This window comes from Oreochromis aureus, linkage group 1 (assembly GCF_013358895.1).
Source record: "Oreochromis aureus strain Israel breed Guangdong linkage group 1, ZZ_aureus, whole genome shotgun sequence".
Classification (NCBI taxonomy): Eukaryota; Metazoa; Chordata; class Actinopteri; order Cichliformes; family Cichlidae; genus Oreochromis; species Oreochromis aureus.
This window is the reverse complement of record NC_052942.1, coordinates 28,996,160-29,020,015: the sequence shown is the minus strand read 5'-3', so window position 1 is coordinate 29,020,015 and position 23,856 is coordinate 28,996,160. Positions and strand designations below refer to the sequence as shown.

Below are 23,856 nucleotides of genomic sequence, written 5' to 3'. Positions count from 1 at the left end.
AGAACAGAAATCCTTAACCATGAGTAAACAGAAACATGGAACTCTAATAATACGCAACTCAAACAATAGGCAACAAATCCTTAAACATGAATAAACAGACACAGAATTCTAATAATAATGATAATAATAATAATAATAATAATAGCACCCGAAAAACACAACAATCATTCAAGAGATAAACCAAAACATAATAAACTCAAAATGCTGGGTCGAACCGACCCAGAACCATGACATTAGGCATGCATACTCTGGGAATCTTGTCGGTTATTAGTGTAAGTTATTAGTGTTAAAGCATTTATATATATATATATATATATATGTATTTATTTATTTATTTTTAAATAACTTCTCAGAATTCTTGCTTAATATGTTTCATCTGCCATTAATTCTGTTTAGCAGAAAGGGTTCATCCAAACATTATTTCTTCAACCTATAGTCAAGCTATTTACTTCTGTTCAGCTATCCTCAGAACAATTTAGTGACTTTGCTCCATTATTATGACAGGTTGACAGTCATCCAAACATGTTTTTCTATTAATCAACGTAGCATTTAAAAAAAAAATAATAAAAATCTTGCTGTATACAAGCACCTTCTGATTTGGTGTATTTTGTAAAAGAAAAAAAAGTGGCAACAACCTGTCTGAATATTAAATATGACAAGAAATACTTTGCAGTCCAATAAGTAACTCATGAGCTACAATTATTTACTGTGCAGGAATGAAATTGAACATAAATAAATGCTTTGTTTCTAGTAAAAAGTATGGTGTGGGTTAACAACACTAGAATCAACCACTTGAACTCCATTTCAAAGTCTCAATACTAAAGCCTTTTTTAAACTCAAGCTGATTTGTTATCTTTAAAGACATGCAGATAGAGTCCCAGGTTTAAAAAGGGCTTTATTCATAAGCTTGAAAAGCCTCCTTCATTTTATTGTTTTCTTGCCAAAAGTTAGATGACAGCAGTTGGTCAGCAACTGTAAACTGAAAAACAACTAGTTCAGCTTTAAGTAAAGACAGTCAAACCTGCCAACCAATGACTATTTAATGTTTAGGCTAATCAACTGCTGGCTGTCGCTTCAAATCTGGCATAGAACCGCAACTCAAAATGTATATTGTCAATATTATTTTTGTAAGATTTGTTTAATGATGGTTAATCTAAAAACAGTAATAAACTGAAGTAAAATATAGTCAGAGTCCAAAGTTATAATGATAGTCAGTATATATGATATATAAAAAGAAAAAAGTCTCTCATTTGAGCAACTGATTAAATCAATTAATAGACACCATGTATTTAGAGTATGTGTAGGGTATTGCTCTCAACAGCTCTCTCCCAACACTGTCCTCACCCCTATTTGAGAGAGAGTTTTGAGATTTGAGAATAATAATAATAATAATGATAATAATAATAATGATACTAAACACATCTATTTGTTTAATAGTTTTTTTTATTTATACCTCTTGGGTAAAATTTCAAATATATTCTCCTCTAAAATGCTCAATTACATGACAGAGATGTACAACACGCAGCATCTTTTGCTACCGCTCTTTCTTTTCTACCCGTTAAAGGTGCATTTCACATTTTCTGTTCCAAAATGGATCAATGCATTGACTGCTGCATGCTGTAAAATCTGACAGTCTGCACTGTGACCGGTGTGCGGGTTCCCAAAATTGACTTGATATGAAGACGATGTTCTTACAGTGTGTTACAACAGTCAGGTGAGTCATAAAAAGTAATTTATAAGATTTTAAGGCTTATCACGTTGAAGGTGTTTGCTGTCATATGACACAGCACATAGATACTGTTGTGGGTGTGTTGAATATTAAAAAGTCCACTTGGACACTGGCATTCAGTTACTTGTGGACTTGCAAGATATATGCATCGGCCACATGTTAATCAATTTCGATAAGTCCTTCTGTTTTTGCAGAGAGTGTACTCCATCAAACATTGAGCTGATATGATCTTTGTCTACAACCACATAACTCGGTCTTGAACCTTCTGTTTAGAAATCAGGCAAAGGTCAAAGTATTTAGTGAAAAAGGTTATTCTGGTGTATAAACAAAGGCTGTAAGACCTAAATGATACTTTAAGGAACATTACAGGAAAGACTTATTCAGGCATGTTCAGCACTTACATCGTGTTTCACATTATATTATTTTGATGTAAAAAAAATAAATAAATAAAATATGTCTCACTTTTTCTGTTGCTGGGAAGAATATCGCCACAGAACTGCTCAGTGCAGACGCTTTGTTCTCTGCTTTCACATTGTTTCGTGTAGGTCCACAATTGCAAGACAGTAGACATTTTATAGTAGGTGGAAGATTAACAGTCAGTGTGCCCACTCCGTTTGTTATTATTCATGTGCATGATAGCAGAAATGTGTGTTTGTGTGTCAGTGTTTGCCTAAGCCAGCAGATGAATGATATTGCTGCAAATGGAAAGTGGAAATGAGCATTTAATGGACACAAACAAGATCCAAGAATTCTGTAATTTTTGGAAGACTACACTGAGCACTGGTGTTTCACTGAGCAACTGATCTAAACACTGGAGCAGATTTTATGGTTACCAAATCACCAGATAACTTTATACTGTTTACATAATTTTATCCCCAGTATGCGTGTATTAAGCATTTAAATTGTTTTCCTCTCTTTGGTTTCACTTTTCAATTGTTTTAAGTATATTATTATATTAAGAGCATCACTCAAACCACTATTAACCATCTTTAAAAAATAATGAGTTTATGACAGATGTTACTTTAAAACAAATGAAGTAGATAGTTTTATTGTATGGCACTCAAATAATGAATATCACTTGAATTCAAAAGCATGTAATCAGCATGTCATTTTATTATGGAAGATGTACGCAAAGCTTACTTTTTATCTAGCCTAAATACATGTCCAAACTGTTGCTACATGTGTGATTACACTCAAAATATTGAAAGGAATCAATGGATAGTAACTAAAGGATCATTATAATTGTTTATATAAAAACAAATACAAACATAAAGCCATTTAATTAAAAGTTTGTTAAAAAAATTTTTTTTTTCCAATTTAGATTTGAACAGGGATCGAGTACTGCCAGTACCAGTAAGGTGCAAAATTTGTTGGATAAAAATACAGATTTTGTAGTTCTCTAAATAGTGTCTTTGCCTAAAGTGACCCAAGACAATGTTCAGAAATCTAAAATTGTAATAAATCTAATTGTATTTCTCAAAATTTATTATTTTGTGTCATACATACTTAAATCAAAAAGTAATACATTGATTTTTAATCAGGGAATACTAAATAATAATTATATGTGTATCTTTATGTGTTAACATTTTATTCCTATGTGGGACCACTAATATGATGGCTTTGCCTTTAATTATAAGTTGTCATGGAAACAAAAAATGAAAAATGAAAAGCATTTGCATCTCTTTGTGAAAAAGATAATGCATCATACGACTTCCATCTTTAACTTGCAGTTCTAACAGTGTTTATCTTGTTATTTCTAAGGACAAAGAACTATGAGGAATGATATGATGTTAACATGATAAAATGCCACATATAGCAATGCTTTGTAATATTTCTAAAGTGCATTACCTACTGCACTGTTATTGTGCTTGTTAATGCTTCTGATGATGCTATACAACTTAAGCTGATATGAATGGCTCATGTAACACATTTGCCTAATCACACAAGGTGGGGAGACACTGAAATCAATGCTGAAAAAAACAAAACAAAACAAAAAGAGCCACTATGCTGTGTTGTGTTCTATAAATTGATGGCTATTTTGAAGACATTACCAGGAAATGAAGATATTTTAGGCCACTTGCAGAATGAACAATCTACATTTACAAGAAAGCATCTCCCTAGAATTCCCCATCAACTAATTCGAATTAACTCATCCATCAGATGCACTTATCAGATCAAAGTAAATGGATGACGACAGAGCTAAAGCTAAGATACAGGACTATTTTTGCAATATGATGATTTGCTTAGAGTAGGCTTCAAAGGGCTTCAGTGTTCATATAATACAGTACTGTCTGTGGTGTTTCACAGAGATATCCTACATGTGTTGCACAACCTTGCAGCAATTACACAATATGATGTTATACACATAAGCTGTGCAAGCAGGATTGCCGCGCACAGCAGTCTCAGCAAGTTAAATAGGCACATAATCTCTTCTATTTATGAATGAAAAAACATTTATGAATAATGTATATTGTTTACCAACTACAACAAAGAAAACAGATATAAACAAAAAAGTGAAATAAATTCACTGATGAACTCTCTGTGACATAATACACAGAAAAGAGATGAATACACTGAAACACATGGTGATGAAGATGATCAGCATAGTGGCTGATCAATGTGGAGTTTTTTGAAACAGCTGAAGCACAGTACAGAAAAACTGAAGCACACTAAAATTTAAATGGCTACAATTACCAGAATTACACTGGTAACTGCAATAATTGATGAAAGATGAAAGATAAAGCCGTTCTGCTGTGCTTTGGACACAATGATTTTTTTCAGAATACTTTTAAATGCAATGAGAAACAATTATGTAGATATATAGATATGAGTATTGCTTAATTTTAACAATCATATCTATGGGACTATGAGAAGTGCTTATAATACAGACATTCAGTAATTAAACAAAGAATGTATTATTCAATCCACACTGCACATCTGGCAGAGACTGATAATCTTCTCCACCTTTGACGCATTGGGTAGGGGAAATCCATACATGACATTCAATAACCCGCGAAGGAAGAAGTGCTGAAACTTACTCCAGGCGCTTATCCATTTCCCATAAAACACCACAATTTGCTTTATGTTTGAGGCACGTCTGCCTGCTGTGTTCTGATTAATTCAGATATTTGACTCCTATATCTAGTAAAAAGAAGTTTATGAAATAGACAGTACAAAAGTAAAAGTTGCATCTACCAGCCAAGGTTTTCCTTCTGTGTTCCTCATCGGATGACATGTGTTTGACTGTGATTTCAGAAATGAAAACTGAGTGTGCATTCGTTTATGTTTGAGTGTATGTGTGTACTCAGTACTGTATCTGCGAAGAAAATTTGAGGTTACCAGATGGTTTGGGTCATCTTTGCATTTCCATTCACGTGCTCAGTCAGGTTCTGGATCACAAATCATCCTCTCTGCCTCTCATAAATATTAATGTAATACTTTAATTACCTTGACCCTCATGATGCCATAACAGAACAAAAGAGCAAATATCAAAAACACTGAATAGGTCTGACAAATTGCAATATCACATAAGAAGTTGAATAAAATCCAAAGGAACAGCAGAGGTTGTATAAACGTTGTGCTTCTTTAATTTCACTTTGTAAAGTCCTCCACTGCCCTAGCTGTGTTTTTGTTTAACCTTCATTATATTTAATATATATTTATTTATATATATGTATATATATATATATAAGATAAATGTACACGTATAATCCGCACTGAGGTTCGTCTCTTGTGGCAAGCAGAGAGGCTACCAAGAGGCTACCAAGGACACCCTTCTTTTATCCTCAGTCCTGGTTTGTCATTTCCTCATCGATTTAGTTATTTATTTATTCATTCAGTCATCAGTTTTTAGTGTCTCCTTATCAATCAGTAGCTCCCATGGTGCCAAACGCTGGTCCGGAAGGGAGACAGTCTTTGTGGAAAAGGTTGTTTTGACCACTTTCCCTCTTCTCTCGCTCTTTCTTTAACTTTCTTCCTAGAATTCCCGTTCCCCCATTTCATTCCCTCAGGTCCTTTGTCATCTTTGGTTGAGTGTCTGACACTTTGGTGTGTCTGGGGAATAGGGTGGAAGGGCTTCTGAGGATAGCGGCTCAAGGGAGTGAAGATACATGAAGGGTGCACATATGGACGAAGAAGGATGACAAAGGAGAGAAAAGAGACAAAGTTGACAAAGTGACACACTGACATGGATAAAGAGAATCTAATCAAGGGACAAAGGAGGGAATTTCAAGTCTCTATGTCAAAGACCATTAAGTATGTTAACCTTAAATACAGTATGAGCATTGGTTGGTTATATGAAGCGAATAGGTGAAATATTAAAAAAAAGAGCAGAGGACGAGAAGATAGACAAATACATAGTGTTTCTTGTTGGATGCATGAAGGACAGCAAGACAATAACTGAAGAGGACAGACAAGTAAACGGACAGGTACGCAGAGGAAAAGACAGGTAGAGGGGAAGAGAGAGAAGTAAAAGAGCGCAAGTCAGGGCAGTGTCTGTCAGCACAGACAGTTGGTGGTGCTATGGGGAGTGCTCATCATCTGAAGAGTAGTGAAAGAAAGCAGGAGAGGCCAAAGGTCAGCCATTTAGCCAGTGGGAGTGGGTGTGATCCTCCGATCAGAACTACAAAAAACACAGAGAAACAGAAACAAAAAAGAGTCATGTTAAGAAATAACATATTAGCAATTTTTTTAACAGCTTCTGCTATCAAGATTAAATAATTCCAGTATTCTTCCAAAACTGTCCTGCACTATAGAAATGTAGGCCTTGGTAAGGTTCATTGCTGCTATGCTAACTTACTTTATGTTCAGGGTAAAAGAAGAGATACAAAACCATAACCTAAAAATCCCTCATATCTAGGGTCACAGATTGCAATAGTCTACATTTAAAAAGAATATTGTCTATCAAACACAAAAAAAACTGCTATGCTTTTTTTTTTGCAGCTGGCCTTATTGCATATTTATGTGTGGGGTTTTCCCTTTTAGAGCACAACATTTTGGGAGGAGACTATTTAAAGAATCACACGCATGTGATTTACTCGGAAAAACAGCATGTAACAGCAACAGTAACAGCATGTTTCCTTCGTGCCTGTGATACTTGCCACAAAGAATGTTCGTTGCTTTGGAATAAGAGGGGGTAATGTTTTCTCACAAATGGATGTCTCAAATTTATGAGTACGGAGCCAAAAGTCTGGCTATGTCTTGTAACTTTTCCCTGAGTCCTACATTCCATCTGAGTCTTAACTCATATGACCCATTAATAACTCATTTTCCCATTAATTTGTAATACAAATCTGATTCCAAAAAGTTGGAACGCTTTGTAATGTGTAAACAAAAAGAGAATGATAAGATGATAATGAGATTTTTAATTACTTGCAGTCTCATAAACCAAATTTTTTTAAATGTACCATTCTAGGAAAAATATTAGCTCATTTAGCTGGGACACAGCCCAGTTACCATTATGTAGTATCCAATCTTTTAGCAACAGTTTGTAAACTTTGTAATTTGGGAACTATGGCGACCAGTTGCTGGCCTTTTGGGAGAGGAGTATTGTGCCATTCTTGTCTGATATAGGATTCTAGCTGCTCAAAAGTCCTGAATCTTCTGTGCTCCAAAACCAGTGTATACCTTTTGTGCAAGTGGCCAATTCCATAGACACTAATGCATACCATCAAAAATGCAAAGATTTGAACTGAACAAGCCAGATAGACCATATCCTTTCAGTCCTTCAGTTCTGGATCATGTTCACATATGACTTCTTCTTTGCATGATAGAGCTTTAACCTGCATTTGAGGATGGCACGATGAACTGTGTTCACAGACAGTGAGTTTTGGAAGTGTTTCTGAGCCTATGCGGTCATTTCCGTGACAGAAACATGATTGTTTTTGATGCAGTGCTGCTTGAGAGCTTGAAATCATGGACATCCAATATTTGTTTTTCAGCCTTGTCCCTTGCACACAAGGATTTCTTCATATTCTGGGAATCATTTGATATTACAGCTAGCAAGATGATCGGTGCCCCTCTGCCCTCCCTTATGGACATTTTCAACATCCGCCTCACCCACAAAGCCATCAGCCTTGCAGGTGACCCCTCCAACCCTTCACAGGCCCTCTCCAGCCCCCTGCCATCGGGGAAAAGGTACCAGAGCATACGGGTTTGGTCCAGTAGACAGCTGATGAGTATATCTTGCGCTACTGCACTACTGTACATAGGTTTAACTTTTGCACATTTCCCTAGAATGTCCATTATCTTTCTTAACTCTTGTCTTCATTCTTCTTTACAGTAAGATTAGAGAATTTCCTATATGTTCCTACTTGTACATGTAGCAAACTGACAATAAAAACCTTTGAGTCTTGTATCTTACTGTAAAAATGAGATATTAGAGAGAAATAGCAAAGATATATGTCTTTGCTATTTTAAGTCCAGGAACATTATTCTGAAATTTTTACACAATTCGTAGACGATGGGATTCGTGGGACGACAGTCCCACTGCTGTAATCATACCAAACAGGGTGCAGAACAACGCTCCCACTGCTCTTAGTAAAATGCAAACTGAAATATATTGGCTGCAATTTTGCAGAATTTCCTAAAGGTGCTTTTTTGTGTTAAAAACAAGCGGTCTCAAATTTTTTACACATATAATTAAATTTCAACAATAACAAATATAAAAATGACACTTTTCCTGTTGTAAGCAATATATTTCTACAAGAGTTTGCCAAAGCCTTTTACAGTACTTGTTATTTTTTTCAACAACCTGTTTTGTATGAACACAGTCATAGCTACATTCGCAAACTGGTTTGAATGATCCAAATCAAATAATCACCTTTTTGTGAAAATTTAGTCATGTTAGACTTTGTGAAGCAAAATCCATCTAAGCTTTCTTGAACTTGCTTTTTACTACAGGTCTCAACTGATGTGCTATTTGTAATATCCCTAATTAAAGTAGCAGTGAACAATCACAAAGGCTTTGTAGCCATAAACAAATATATATTTTTAAAATTACAAGAAACATGATTTTTATATCTCACAGGAATGAACTTGTTGCAAGGGCTGTATAACCAGGATGGTTCAGAAGGTTTTCTGTGATAAAGACAACTTTTAGTAAGAGATGTGACAGTTTACTGAAATCTAAAAACTATGAAGGACACTTATAGGCATTTACATAATAATCATCCATTATCAAGGATACAAGGAACATCACACTAAAGCAGACAGCAAGCTTTTATGTGACAAAACTGTGATAGAAGACAAACCGAAGATTGAAGACAAACTAAGTAAATAACTGTGCAAGTGATGATTATGTTTATCTATGTGGCTTAAGACTTTCTTAAAGCCTGCGGGTGTGTTGTCTGAATCTTGTATGACTGTATTTGTTTTATTGTGTTCCTTTTTTATATTTTATGTCTCTTTTATTGCATTTTTAAATGCATAACATGAATGTAAATTAGAACTATCCTTCAATGATTTATTGACTCTAAACAAATTTAATTTAATTTGAGCAGTAAAGAATGCCCTGAAGTGGTAGTTTTACTAAGAAGTATCATGTGAAAAATATCAAACCGTGTGGTGAATGTTATGAAGAAAGAAGGAGGGTTTGTAGAAAAAGGTTCACAGAAACTGTCAGGGAAGAAAGAACAGGTTGCATGGAAAAGAAAAGATGAGAAGACAGTCATGGCTGAGAAGGTGGTTGAGTAAACAAGAGAAACAGAAAGCTTCACCACTGAGATCCCATACATTGCCATGACAGCTTTGAGATTTTAATGAGAGAAAAGAAGTTACGATTGATGTCATCATCAATATTTGTTGAACCGTTTTCCTTAGCTTTTTCCTGAAGGTCGTGACTGTTAAAACACAGTTGGAAGACACAATGCAGACATTTTTTTATATAGTGTAATCTAATTGTTCAGATTTGTTGAATTTGAAAATTAAAATACCAGCTCAGACACAGCACACAGGATCATCTAAAGCTTTCATTTATATTCATTTATATATACAGTCCTATAAAGCAAACTACAAACTACAAAACACAAAAACACACATACAATACACACCCTCCTTTAATACATAAATTACAAATGCAAGCTGTTCAAACACAGTTTCATAAAAAAGCATGGGTATTGTATTTAAAAGATCAATATGATTTCATATCAGGGGTCCATCCTTCAGGCAGAAAATCAATGTTTGCAATAAATTTTGTATCTGTATGCAGAAGATACACACTTAAACAGGCACGCACAGACACACACACATTCCTATAGTAGAGTCTAAAGTATGCAGGCAACCAATTGAGTGAAACATGGTGTTTAGGATACAGAGTAATAGAGCACTCAACTCCAAATCTTTGGAAGATAAACAGGGTGCAGTCTTTAGAAATGTAGCAGAAAAGGGAGAAAACACTGATAAAAATACTAAAGGGCAAAAAGACATACAAGTTTCAGCAAGCCGCCATTAGTATAATTTAAGAAAACAATAATCACAATATGTAAAAACCAGGTGGTATTCAAATACCAATCAAAAACCAGCACACCGTAAAGAGAACTGCCCCAGAGGTTAGCAGATAGGAGCAACTTGTGTCAGCATTCACAGCCAAATTACAACCAGATTCTAAATATACTTCTACACTGAAAGTATCAACACAGCATCAATATACACAATAATATTAAAAACTAGAAGTAAAAATATAGCAAACTAAAAAGTATGACTAGAAAAAAATGTTTCCACTAAAGTTGACAGACGTTAAAAGAATGCATGAAATACTCTATCTCTAAGTGACCCCATCCACCATATTAATTGGTTTAACAATTAAAAATTCTTCATTTATGCTTTATTCAAGATTTTAGGGCTTTCCATGTGTAATGCAGTTAAATATGCTTCCCTCTGTAGTAATAATCTCTGTAATATTCTCCCTTCAGAAAAATGTGGCTGCAAATGCCAATTTTTTAAAGTGTTAAAAAGAATTCTGGGTAAACACTGGCATATCTGATGAACCTTCCATAAGTCACTTGTTCTAAGAAACTGAAAAAAAGATATTATTCAGGCCTTATTGCCATAAATCACATAACGTTTCTTTTTTGGCTGTAAATGATGACACGATTCTCTCGTCTGCTATCCTATGTGGCGGTTCTGTTTGCAGATGGTTTTCATTATTTAACTACAGCTCTGATTTTTGATTGGTATTGGAACATTGTATTTCAAATACTTTTGTCTTGCTTCCCTTTCATTTAACAAATGTTCTCTTTACACACTCATTCATTTGTTCTATTTCCAAGACCAGGGGTGCTGGGGGTGTTGCAGCACCCCCTCTGGCCAAAGGCAGCCATCACAGCACCCCCTGGCAAATGAAAAAAAAAATAGATGAAGGTGTTGAAACACTTTTGCTGTTGTTATTTTACTCTGAAATTTGTAATTCAGAAAGTTGTGTTAAATAAATTAAAATACTCCGTCTCCCTGACCCCCCACTGCACGTCTTTTATTCTCCAAACTGCGATTAAAAGCATGTCTAAGGATAACCATGGTGCAAAATATACTCACACACCTGTTGAAAAACTTTGGACATCAGTGCCCCTCATGAGGAAATTTATCAAATTAACTTCAGAGTGCCGAGTCACATTTGGATTAAAATATCTGCATTCAAATAAGTGTAACACTTTGGCTTATTATGAGCTGCCCGGCACAGGTTAACAAAATAATTAAGCAGTAATTCCACAGTTCTGCCTTTTTTGCAAAGGTTTTTGACTATCTAAATCTGGCTATTGGGTGGAGTTAAATAATATCCACATTTGGACAGGTTCTTGTCAGGTGTGCAAAAATGGGATTATTTATATCTTGACTCCTGGATCTTATGAAAATTCACAGTTAGAAGGCTGGTATAGTTTTCATAATAAATTTGATCACCTGTGTGTGTGTGTCTGACATGTGTGCCCTGTGGGGTTTAATTAGTATTTGTGTTAAAACCTTGTGTGTAAGCTGAGGTTTTAACTTCGTTATTATCTGTGCGACCAAGTTCAGTTTAATTTTGGCTGCTTATTCTTGCCTGCTGCGTGCAGCAATAGAATCAAATATATTGTAGTTTCCAGTATTATTTTCTTTAAGAAAGAAATGAGCATTCTGTTGGAACTTTTACCCACAAATTAAATTAAACCTTGAAAAATAGGATAAAGCTCCATTTGTATTACTGCATAGGCAGACATTTAATATCAGTACCAGAACTCTGCATGTCATTACCCAATAGGTCTTTTTGGACTAATTTCAGCCTTTTGTATGTACTGTTCATACACTTTTTTAGAAAAGGTTTTTGTTTAATTCTTTGAGAATGGACCAGCATGACAGAAGAGCAACAGAAAAACAACAAAGATTTCAGTTAAAAGTAAAACTATAAGAGACAAGCCTACCTTCCACTTCCTCTTCTCCTGCAACAAAACACATCTGAGCCAGGTGGGGCTCTGTGATTTGTGCAGGTGGAGTTGCACCAAACATGTCAGAGGCAATCATCCTTCATTTAGGATAACAGTCTCCTGTGTGTGCACAAAGCTGACCTGAAGTAAATGTGTGCAGATGTGCATGTGAGTATGCTTATACGGCAGCTGCAGTGGTCGCATACACAGTAAGCACCTGCTCAAAACACTTCCAAGGTGGACGCACATGTATTCGTGGGAGTGTGTGTGGGTGTGTGCACTTTATGTAAAAGTATGAAAAAGACACAAGCGTGATCACAGCAGGGCAATGCTGCTGGTTACATCTACATGTACTCCTGTCACATATTGTGCAGACAAGTGCCATAGTACTGATTTTTCATCTCTCCCCCCTAATATCTATCTCTTCATTGATAACCTAAAAAAGGTCTAGATCTATATTTTACACAAGGTTCCAATTATGACACAGACTTGTACCTTTCTGTTAATCAGTCATAAATGTGTGCTCCATCGTTCACTGCCAGAAGTGGTAAATGTCTGTACCTAGCCTTCCTGCCTAGAGCTTGGTCATGAATTAACTTCATGTATTCTAAATTAATTAGCATTTTTCTCAAAGTCATAAATTAAAATTTACAATTACTGACAAACAGAGTTGGGTTTATTCTTCTCTAATCCCTATTTTACCTCACCAACTTCATGGAGGTAGTGCTTGTACCCAAGACTTGTACCCATTTTGTTTCTTGCAGTGGCAAAGACTTTTTAGTTACTTGCATGATAATTGCCCATCTGTCTGCACTGTGAGTCTCTGCCTGCATAAAACCTGCAGGACACAAATGCACACGTGCCCGCTCTGAGAGCTCAAGAGCTTTCCTCTTCCTGTTTACACCTTCATCCATTATTCACTCCATCCGCTAGTGTTGTTACATGCACATATGTGTGAGATTGCACTGCACATCCAAGCAGACATTCATCAGCACACTCAGACACACCAACTCACACTTAAGGTTTGAGAAGGTAAAAGGAGGATGTTAATAATCCATTAGATTGTGTGTTTTGAATTTTTTTTCTTTTTGTTTATTTCTAATATTTTTTCATAATAATTTCTGGCAAAAGTTAACATGAACATTCTCAGTACATGTCGTTGTATTTTGTAATGCGGCTCACAGCATTTGCTCCTGTATTTCATGTATGTCTGTACCTGGGGTCCTTCCTATTTTGCTCTGAGTTCTTATTCTTTCCCTAGTAAAGAGTGTATTTCAATCTTTTTTTCGTTTTTTTTTAAACCAATGAGATAGTGAAACCACTGAGGTAAATTTGTCATGTTGGGCTGTGTAAAATTTGTCACTTAAAACTGGTCAATCAAATTGTAGGATCAATATATTATGATAGAAAGATTTTTTTTTCCTATTAGAAAAAAGTAAGTGAGCACAAAATTACTAACAAAACTTCTTTAACAGTCTTAAATTTCATCAGATCCTTCTTGACTTGGTTTGCAGAGGACAGCTGATGGTAGCCATCTTTTGTCTTTTGGATCACTTTCCATTTGTCTTTGTTTTGCTGTTTCTTACATTAACAGACACATATACATGCAAATGAACAAATACATATATAAATAATTTTGAACACTGTGTTTTTGACCTCTTATCTTGCTATATCTTCTCTAACCTGCAGGCTATTGGAATCCCTCCACACACTTACATGGACTGAAACTGCTTCACTGAAACTTTTTCCTGTTGGATTCCCGCCTCTTGCTAAAGTTGCTCTTGTCAAACAGTATTTGTAAGCAACAAAATAATATCATGAGTATAGCTTAGCTTGACCTAGGATACATTACTGTATATTAGGAGCGGACTGCTTGATTTAACTTAGCATGCAAACTTGATTGGTCAGTTTACTGTGTATAAACATTTTTTCCTTTTCTTGTGCATATGTTTCTGCATTTAACTTCTTTTCTTATCTAAATCCTTAATTATCACACAGTGTCTCTGTCATTTCTCTACATTTCTAAAATAAATAAAACAAGCTTTTAAAGATAAAGAGCAGTGAGCAGAGCTATGCTGATGAATAAATGATAGATGAAGAATGTAGGGTAAAAGGAAACAAGAATAGATATAATGACAATAAGTGTGGAAGACGCAGCAGGATGTGGTATGGACAGTTAGATGATGAAAAGATAGCAAGATAAATGCAGTTATTAAAGAAGAAGAAGAAGGACCACAAATTATGATGAGCCTTCCAGCTTGCCTCCATGCTGGTGCCCTGTGGTGTCCACTTGTCTCTATACATCCCGCACAAAGACAATATTTTTTCTTTGCTCTATATTCCAATACCACCCAAACACTACAGAAGACTTTTAGTTCTCATATCGTGACAGCTCTAAAAATATGGTTTCTATAGCAATTAAATTCTCTATTGCCTCACTTTATTTTCATTTTAAATTAATCCAGCTCAACACAGGTGAATTTAGTTTGATAATTCATTTTCTTAGTAAGTCTCTGATTTTTATTTATTTCTGCTGAAAATAATATCAAAGCTATACATTTTTTTAAAGAATGGTATTGCCTGTCTCATTTGAAGTTTCTCTGAATGGATGAAGATGACCAAACCACAAATTCCAAAAGTTGCTTTTGTGTGCTTCTTTGTTAATTAAGTATATTTCTACACAAAAATCACAAAATATCTTACCTGTCTTACCTGCGTTGGCTACAGTGTTTTGTTGCTTGCACTCTCCTCTGGTGATAGACACGTCGTCAATGGCAATATCCCCCTCAAAACCCGAGCCTCGAATTCCTTCAAACACAATCTGTTTAGAAAAGAAACATCAACAGATGAATGCTAGCTGAGTATGTCCCGAGAAATATATACAAGGCCCTCTCTGCTTTTGTGTACACTTTGTACACAAAAGTTTGTACACTCCATGATGTTGCTTGCAAAACAACCTTTACTAAAAAATAAGTAGTTGTTTTCTGTATGTTTTTATCAGTGTCTCGTATTGTTGTGGTGGAAGTGGAGGAATGGCCCACTTGTCTTTACGGTGTAGCTTCAGTTCATTCAGGTTTTCAAGCATTGTTTATACACAGCTCTCTGAGCTCTCTTTAGGATCATTGTTCTTTGCATGACTCATTACTGGCCTGCCTTTAGCTGTTGGGATAAAGGGCCTCATATTTGATTCCAGAATAATTTGACATACAGGGGTTATTTGTGTGGCTGTAAAACAAGCCCAAATCACCATCCCCATAGGTGTTAAGTGTTTGTGCTCATGTGCTGTGTTTGGTATTTGCCAAATGTGGTGTTATGCTAAAATATATCAACTTTGACCTCATTTCACCAAAGGACACTGAACTAGAAGTCTTTTTAAAACCTAAGCTATGTCCTTTTTAGAGAGTGAAGGCAACCCTCTTAGCAACCCTTCCAAATAAGCCATAATTGCTCTTCTTTTCCTAATTGTGTCATTAAACTTAACTTTTCACGCACTGAGATATCATTCTTTGGTTTTGGATAATTCTCTGAGCATTTCATGGTTTGAAGTGAATTTCTTGGGATGTCCACATCTGGGAAGATTGGGACATTGTGTTAACACACACCTGAATGGCAAACCAGCCAAATCTGCCAAAATTTATTGAGGTGATGCTTACTTATTATCGGCACCTGCTACTTCTTAATACCTATAGAAACAGTAAGTATACTTAGTTTTTCACGGGACTGGATACTCCTTTAAAACTTCTTAAATTTTGTAAAATTAATTTAAAATTAAAATGCAAAACTAATTTAATTAATTTAAAGAACCTACTTTCTGTATGTAAAGTTCAGCAATAATATCAATAATAACAACAACAACAATCTAATTAATAATTATAGAAAATATGAATACTTTAATTAAATAAAGACATGGAAACATCTATTACAGATAGCAACATGCTAGTTTATTCTCCCATTTCAGGAATTTACAAGCTGCAGTCATATCCTAACATCATTTTTGGACCCACAACAAGAAAACTAAGCAGGAGACTCTTCTGAACACTTCCCCATTTTAGCCACCAGCCATCTGGTTTTGACTGACAGCCTAATTACTGTGGTGTACCAAGGCACCAAAAGCCCAGCGCACCCAGCTAATCAAAAACCAAGTGTATTCTCTCTCGCTTCTGAGGAGGGAAAAGCAAATAAACAAGAAAACTTTGTTTCTCCAAAATAACAACAAAAGTAACTCTCATGGCTGCAGTTGTTATTGACTTTTACTGCAGACCCCAGTGCTTGATAAGTTTAATTCTGAAAACAATAGCCAGAGTTGTTGCTTTGTAATCATATTTGAGCGTTTCTGCAATTCCAATGCCTCATTCTGTTTTGTGAAAATTACTACATGGGCTGAAGTATACAGCAATAACTTTTTTTTTAAACTCCAGCATCTAGCAGAGCTTTAGCAAGGTATTTAACCCTCAATTTATTCAAAAAAAAAAGTGAGAACAGAGCAGGTGGTACTGTAGAAAGGAATGCAATACTAATGAAAATAAAAAAAAAAACTAAATGCACTCTACTTGCATAGTATGTCTGTATACCTACAGGTTAACAAGCGAGCAGGTGCAAGCATGGAGGGGAGGCAGACCGTGCATAACTGGGTTCACTTTAAAAACTCCATCTGTTAACTGCAACATGCTGCGGTTAAAGTATCAACTGAGCAGGCTTGCTATCAATTTGTGTGTAAATATATCGAGCCAGAGCAAGGGTGGGTCCAATTAACCTGATTCTGACCCAGCAAGAAGAAAAGAGTGACCTAATCCCACAGGTACTCAAAAAAAAACATATACAATGGCAGTGCAAACACACTGTTAACATGATCTTACTTTTGAGGCATTCCACTATTGTGTTTTAATCTATGAGTCCTGTTAGTATCTAACGGCAAGTTAACTTTAGTGGGCAGATAATAACTCTTGTAACCTTGTAATAACAACTAATCTAACTTTAGAGTAGTTTTCTTCTTTACTTAGCATAAGTTAGATCTGCTCTTGCACAATTTATCCTCATATACACTTATATATTTCATATATACTGCAATATATTCTACTCCAGCTGCTAACTAACCCTTGAGTACACCGCATAATCCACAAGTTATTTCAAAACAACAGAGCGAGGAGCAGGTGTCTCTATGCATACAAATGTAATTTTGATAGAAAAGCTGCACATACTCTCGTTGTATACCATGAGTACATAGGTACCCTAATCATTTTCTTATATTTTCTCTCTACTTCTCTCCACACAGAGCCAATTCAATTTCATTCAGAAAGGGGAGGAAAGTACAAGAGCATTATCATTTATTCCCTATTTGCTTTCTAATTTATTCCCCGAATGAGAGCTACTCTTTGAATTAACAAATAAAATAATTAGGAGAACCTTGACGCTGATTGCGTGGTGGCGAGGGAGCAAGTCCAGCGGCACAAGCTGTATGGCTTTAACAGGTCTGCTCATTTATACAAAAAGGCTATTTTCTTCCATATAAGCTGTAAAGAAAATTCTGTGGTCCTCAAGTGAAGAGGCTTATTCGCCACAAGGCCATGATCCTTTAATTTAAAAATGCTACAATGAAATTTCCTTGCTGCTTGACTGTCGTAAACATTTTGCTTTATTTATGCTTTTTCTTTCTTTAATTCCAGTTTTCTTTGTATATTTGCCAGCCATAGTGTGATTTTTTTTTTTTTTTTTTTTACATATGCACACATGTACTGTACCTTTACATCACTTAACTAACAAGTGTGTCTTTATAAACAAGCCTGTTGTTTAAATATAGTCCAGACTATAGACTAGAGTATGATAATTGAAAAATGGAAGCTAAATGACTAACATTGGCCTTAACAAAGAAAGGTGCAAAACTACTAATTAACTGTCTCATTTAAGGTACATAATACAATATGGTCAGCAAAGATTTTTTTTCTCTAAGATATCAAACACAATAGCATGAATAAAACAACACAATACGATATCCTGTCACCGCAAAATAATGTTTTTCTATGTTTAGTTTTTGGATATGGCTCAGGGAAATAACTGACGAGCAAGCTTAAATGTGAGCACCGACATTACTGCTGGGCACTTTGCTGGGGTCCCCAACAGTAATGTGCTTCTCAGAGTTTCTAAACCTTGTTAGTTGTGTTTGGTGACCTGTATTTTTGCATCACCTGAGTTATACAGAAATGATAAGTTGGAGAGCTGTTGTAAATTATGCAGTTATCAAATTCTGGGACATAAAAATGTGATCATAAAAGATACATGTTAAATATAATAAAGCTGATATTTACCTCTTACATTTTCTGAATATTTAAATAAATAAAAGATCTGCACCCTTCATGAAAAAAACATGACATAATTTTCTTTTTGAAAAACTGTGTAAAATTTTCTGTATTCCAGTTCTTGTTATTATACTGCATAACATGTGGGTGTGAAGGATCTTGAGTGAGATAGAAAACTTGCGCATGTGTGTGCGTGCATGAGTGTGTGAATGCAGGATCAAAGGGTGTGCAGTAAAGTGTCAGGTTGAAGTTGTGAGTGTGTCGTTTTGTCAAGCCTTGTAACCTTTAATGTTCCCATTGATGTGCTATCCACATACCAGAGGGGACACAGCTGTGAGAGTGAGGGAGTAAAAAAGAGAGAGACTGCATGCACATGTGTGTCTATGTGTGTGTGAGAGAGAGAGAAAGAGAGAGAGAGCTTTAAAATACCAGTGCAATGTGAGGCACACAAATGTGGGTTGGCCTGGTTTCCAACAAGCCCCCCAGGTACCAAACACTGCTAGGAACACAGATGGCCTCTGGGTAATCCACAGAGGAGCAAGTAGGGACACAAATAATCTACTACAACACGTTACCGCCTTCTTTGCAACTCCATTGATTTTATGTGTTCATGTAATTTCTGCTATACAAGTTGGTCTCAATAAACAACCTCATTAAGATGAATTTATTTACTAGGAACCTCAAGAAGTCTGAGTGGAAGCTTGGGAAAGTAAAAGAGTTGCAGATTTAGTGCAAGAGAGATCGTCACAGTTATACTGATATCATAACAAAACATACACCCCTCCATTAGGTACACCTGCTGTATGCCAGTTCATGGAGGTTTGAAGCCTATCGCTGCTATTACTGGGCAGGAGGCTGGGTAGATAGGTCAGCAGTCCATTACAGGGATAAGTTGAAGACACAACACTTTGAAAGCTAAAATTCGCACCTGTGGCCAATTTACAATTGCCACTTAACCTACTGTGCTTATCTTTGAGCTGTTGCAAGAAGCCATAGGTTCCACAGAAAACAACAACACACATTTGTTCCTAAGGATATTATGATCCCTGATAAACAGCATTAAAGGTCCTAAAGTAACGCTTCAAATTACGTGACTTTACAACTTTAATATACATGGAAAGTAGTAATCATAGCCAGTAGACCGTATACAATGTAAAATCTTACGCTTCCTTATCAGTTAGCTTGCCACTGTTTACAATGAGAATCTTACATTAATGCTAGCCAGAGGCTGGGCTCAAGCCTGGGCTGTTGTAGAGAGGCAGGAAGGAAAGCTGTTTTTCAATACATCATTACTTTTGTTGGATAGAGCACAAAGAGAGAGGAAATGCAGAGCCGAGTGGCAGCACCTCAAAGACTTTCTGTGTATGCAGTCAGTGAGGTGTGCACACGACTAGAAAGTTTGTGTTCTCCATGGACAGCTCTCAACACTAAGCAGAAATGAAACATGCGTCAATACGCAGTCACTTCTGCACTCTGTGGAACTCAATAACATCCACATCAAAAACCACCTCTGGGAATTCAAGCGAATTAGAAAATCATATTGTTCAAAGGCTACATTTGAGATAACAGATAATGGACACAAAAGGCTACCACTGTTTGTTTTTCTATTGAATTTGGATAAATGGTTTCTTCGGTGGCAGACAAAAAAGAATTAACATTTACATTCAAAGCAATAGTCACAGACAGAGCCACTGCTGCACTCAACAACTCAGCTATGGGCTATTTAATAGTGGCTAAACGAGCAAGCTACTGTTTATACATGCCACAAGAAGGGAAAGTCAAAGTCAAGAATTTGTCATCTTAGATGATTCTATTATATTACCAGACACAAGTAAGTTTATTAGAGATATATTCAGGGTCCATACAAGCTCCAGTGTGTTGCAAGTCTAAAAAGCGGGGATGGTAGCTAATTACATTTTATTTTTTTTACTCTTGTAGTTGTGGTGGAGGCGTGGTCCCTGGCTCAGCTGCAGGGGAGGGGTGGTGCAGTGAGCCAGAGACCACACCTCCGCCACACTAGTCAAAAAACAAACAAAACAAATAACTCCCATGTATTTTAACCCTGGGGAAAGAATTCAAAGTCTAGGCTTGGAAAATGTGGACTATTTAACTAAAACCTGCTCAGCTTGATGGAGATGGAGCAGATGGAGCATTAGCCTTCGTCACCAACAAAGCTACTTGAATTTGAAACCTAGGTCACTTTGAAACACACGTTTTGTCTCTGCATACATCCAAAGTCCATGCAGAAACTAGCAGAAAATAAACTAGCAGGAAACACAGCTTTACTGGTCATGAGAGGATTTAGAAACACAAAGCGCGAGTTCCTGTTTCGAAAATCAGAACATGGGTTTTGATTTTTAAGAGTTGGTTTGAAGAATTATTTGATTAAATTTTGTACAGTACATAGAGGCCGTGTTTGATTTCATTTGTGCTGATATAAGCTGGAAGCGAAACTCTTGAGATTCTTGCATGTTATTTCATATTAGACTTAATATGACTTAATTAATACAAATATATACACAGCCAATCACATGGTGCAATGCATTTAGGTGTGCAAGTATGGTCACAGCGTGTTTAAGTTTAAGCCAAGCACTACATTAGGGAAGAAAGGTGACTTAAGTGACTTTAAAAGTGGCATGATTGCTGGTGCCTGACAGGCTGGCCTGAGTATTTTAGAAAGTGCTGATCTGCTGGGATTTTCAGCACAGATATCTCTAGGGTTTAGAGACAATCATCTGAAAAAGAGAAAATATCCAGTCAACAGCAATGTTCTGAGTGAAAATACTGTCTTGGATAGAGGTGGATAGCAGAGGAGAATGGCCAGACTGTTTCACACTGATAAGAAGGCAACAGTAACTCAAATAACTACTTGTTGCCACCATAGAGAAGTACATCTCTGAGCACACAACATATCAAACCTTTAAACAGATGGGTTTAAAGCAGCAGAAGACCACACTCCTGTCATCTAAGAATAGGAAACTGAGACTACAATTTGCATAGACTCACTAAAATTGGACAATAGAAACTGGGAAAAAATCTGTCTGGTATGATGAGTTTCGACTTCTGCTGCAACATTTGGTTGGGATCAGAATTTAGCATAAACAATGGGCATGGCTCTATCATGCCTCGTATCAATGGTTCAGGATAGTGATAGTGGTGTCATGGTATTTGGATATCTTCTTGGCACATTTTGATACTCTTACCACCAATTAAGCACAATTTAAATAACACAGATAACCTATATACCTTTTTGACAACAGTGGTACGCATCTTTACAGTTTTATAGTTGTCTCTGAGCTTTGTGCAGTGAATCCCTAATTACATAACATTTCTATGATTTATATATTTGCTTTTTCTCTCTTCCTTTTTTGGGGTGGAGGAGTCCAACATTTTTAAATAAATAAATAAATAGATAAAGTTTTCCTTTTCATTTTAACAAAATGCCCCATACGATGAGGATTCATTTTATCATGCACCACTAAAATGTGTGCAGCAGAAGATGCCTGAAAATTCTCCAACTGTAATTTTTAATCTTTAAATCCCCAACATTTGCACTGCAGACAGTCTTATACCCACTAAAAACTGTGGGAAGGTTTTATTAATAAATAAATAAATAAAAATGTATTGAATATCACACAGAAATCAACTGGAAGTTTACTATCTTTTCTACATTTGCTTAGCCTTAAGTCATTTAGGCGTGGAGCTTATAACGCGCCTAGACAGTACCAGAAAGCATATTTGTTTTGAACGAAAATAAACATTAAAAATCCATCCTTTCTAGATACTGTTTCGTTGCTAAAGGCTGCTGGCCCTTGCATCATATCCTTGTGAAGACACAGTAATATCTAACTACATCCTTGTAGCGAAAACACAATCCCCCTTTAACACTCATCTCCTCCTATCAAGAGTTTTTGAAGCAGTGAACTGAAAGCAAAAAGCAAAATGGGCTTAATAGACCCACTGAGTGTATAAAAAAGAAGCTAAGCAGTACAACACAACAACACCAATTGTGTCATAATTCCCACTGTCATGAGCAGACAGCTCAAGTCATTACTATTGATTATGAGGATACCAGCACTCCCCAAAGACATACAAAGAGGAAGAAGAAGAGACAGATAGAGGATGGGGGGAAAACAGGATAGCTTGAAAACCCACAGCAACAGAGAGTAGTGGCAGGCAGGACTAACCACTGAGACGGGCCATGCATTTAAAACCTTTATGATATGTATAAAAGTATTTTCACAGACAACAGTGAAAATTATTGAGCAACCATTTTTTATAGCTTTTCTATAGTAATCTCAACATTTTGAGGGGTTTTAATGCTGGATTGGAAAAAAAAGCAAATGTACTGTGATAACTGGCTAATAATGGGGATTTTCATTTGATGATCACGATTGTTTGTAGATTTACAATTATTTTGCAATTGAATGATGACATTTCTTGTGTGTTAATTACTTATATACAAAAAAGAAAGAAAGAAAGAGAGGGAAAGAAATGAAGTTTGATCAAACACAACTTTAATCTATCAAAAAGTCGTCCTTCTTAGATGCTCCAAACATATTAATTAAATAATGTATTAATTAAACCATGTAGGAAACAAATAATTCAGAGTGATCCTGTGGCCTTACACTGGCCTGCTGGTAATTCTCGGTTAGTGATAGAGCAGTAATAGGAGTTGAATGGAGGAGGAGGAGGATGGGCTACTCAAAAGAGCAACTCAAGGAAGACAGACAGGTATAGAGCAGAGGGAGAAATGGGGTTCACCCTTCTTATTTCATTTCATCAGGCCCTTGGGGAGCTTGGAACATAACAGAACGTCGTAAGAAATGAGTCAAAGTGAGAGACGGAGAGAAAGAGTATGTTTATCAGCTCACCTCCTCTGTCTGGCTGCTAGGATCAAGGCTGCTTGCTTTCTACATTATTAAACAACTCCATTTGTTACACAGCAGTGGTTTGTGTGTATGTGTGCATGTATGAGTTGAACAGATAGATCACACCGAAGTACTGGAATATCTGTTGTTGTAAAGGTAAAGAAAGATATGTTTTTAGCTAAAGGAGCGAAGCTAAAATAGCCCATAGGATTTGCTCAATATCTGTCATACCTGAAAAGTTGTGTACAAGTGAGTTTTCTGATATTAGATTGTGGCAGTTAAGGCATTAAACTGTATAAGTTAGAAAAAAGAAAATGTTCTGAAAAATTACAGACTGACTGATGCTGTGTACTTTGTATTTTTGTGTTGTCAAGCAGTCTTAAATATGCTTGCTGAGTGTTAAGAATTAAAAATTGGAATTAGTGCAATCATCCTAAAATATAGCTCAGTGAGGAGTAATTGGGAATCCTTGCATTTCTCCATAAAGTTGAAATATTTCAGAGTTGTACATGAAAAAGGAACAAATACAAATATAATATGAAAAATATATATATATAACAACAACTCTGAAA

At 36.0% G+C, this 23,856-nt stretch overlaps 1 protein-coding gene across 3 annotated transcripts in view; it reads right to left on the bottom strand.

The window, feature by feature from the left end:
- Nucleotides 1-1,462: 1,462 nt before the first annotated feature.
- LOC116313280 (MAM domain-containing glycosylphosphatidylinositol anchor protein 1) overlaps nt 1,463-23,856 on the bottom strand; it is a 182,135-nt gene continuing 159,741 nt past the window's right edge. For 2 of the 3 annotated variants that reach the window (XM_039612052.1, XM_039612062.1), the window contains 2 exons: nt 14,824-14,941; nt 1,463-6,350 (listed from right to left, as the gene is read on the bottom strand). In XM_039612052.1, the coding sequence (XP_039467986.1) occupies nt 6,265-6,350; nt 14,824-14,941 (204 nt within the window). In that variant the 3' untranslated portion in view covers nt 1,463-6,264. The remainder of the gene's footprint in view (nt 6,351-14,823; nt 14,942-23,856) is intronic. The other variant, XM_039612061.1, reaches the window with a different exon arrangement.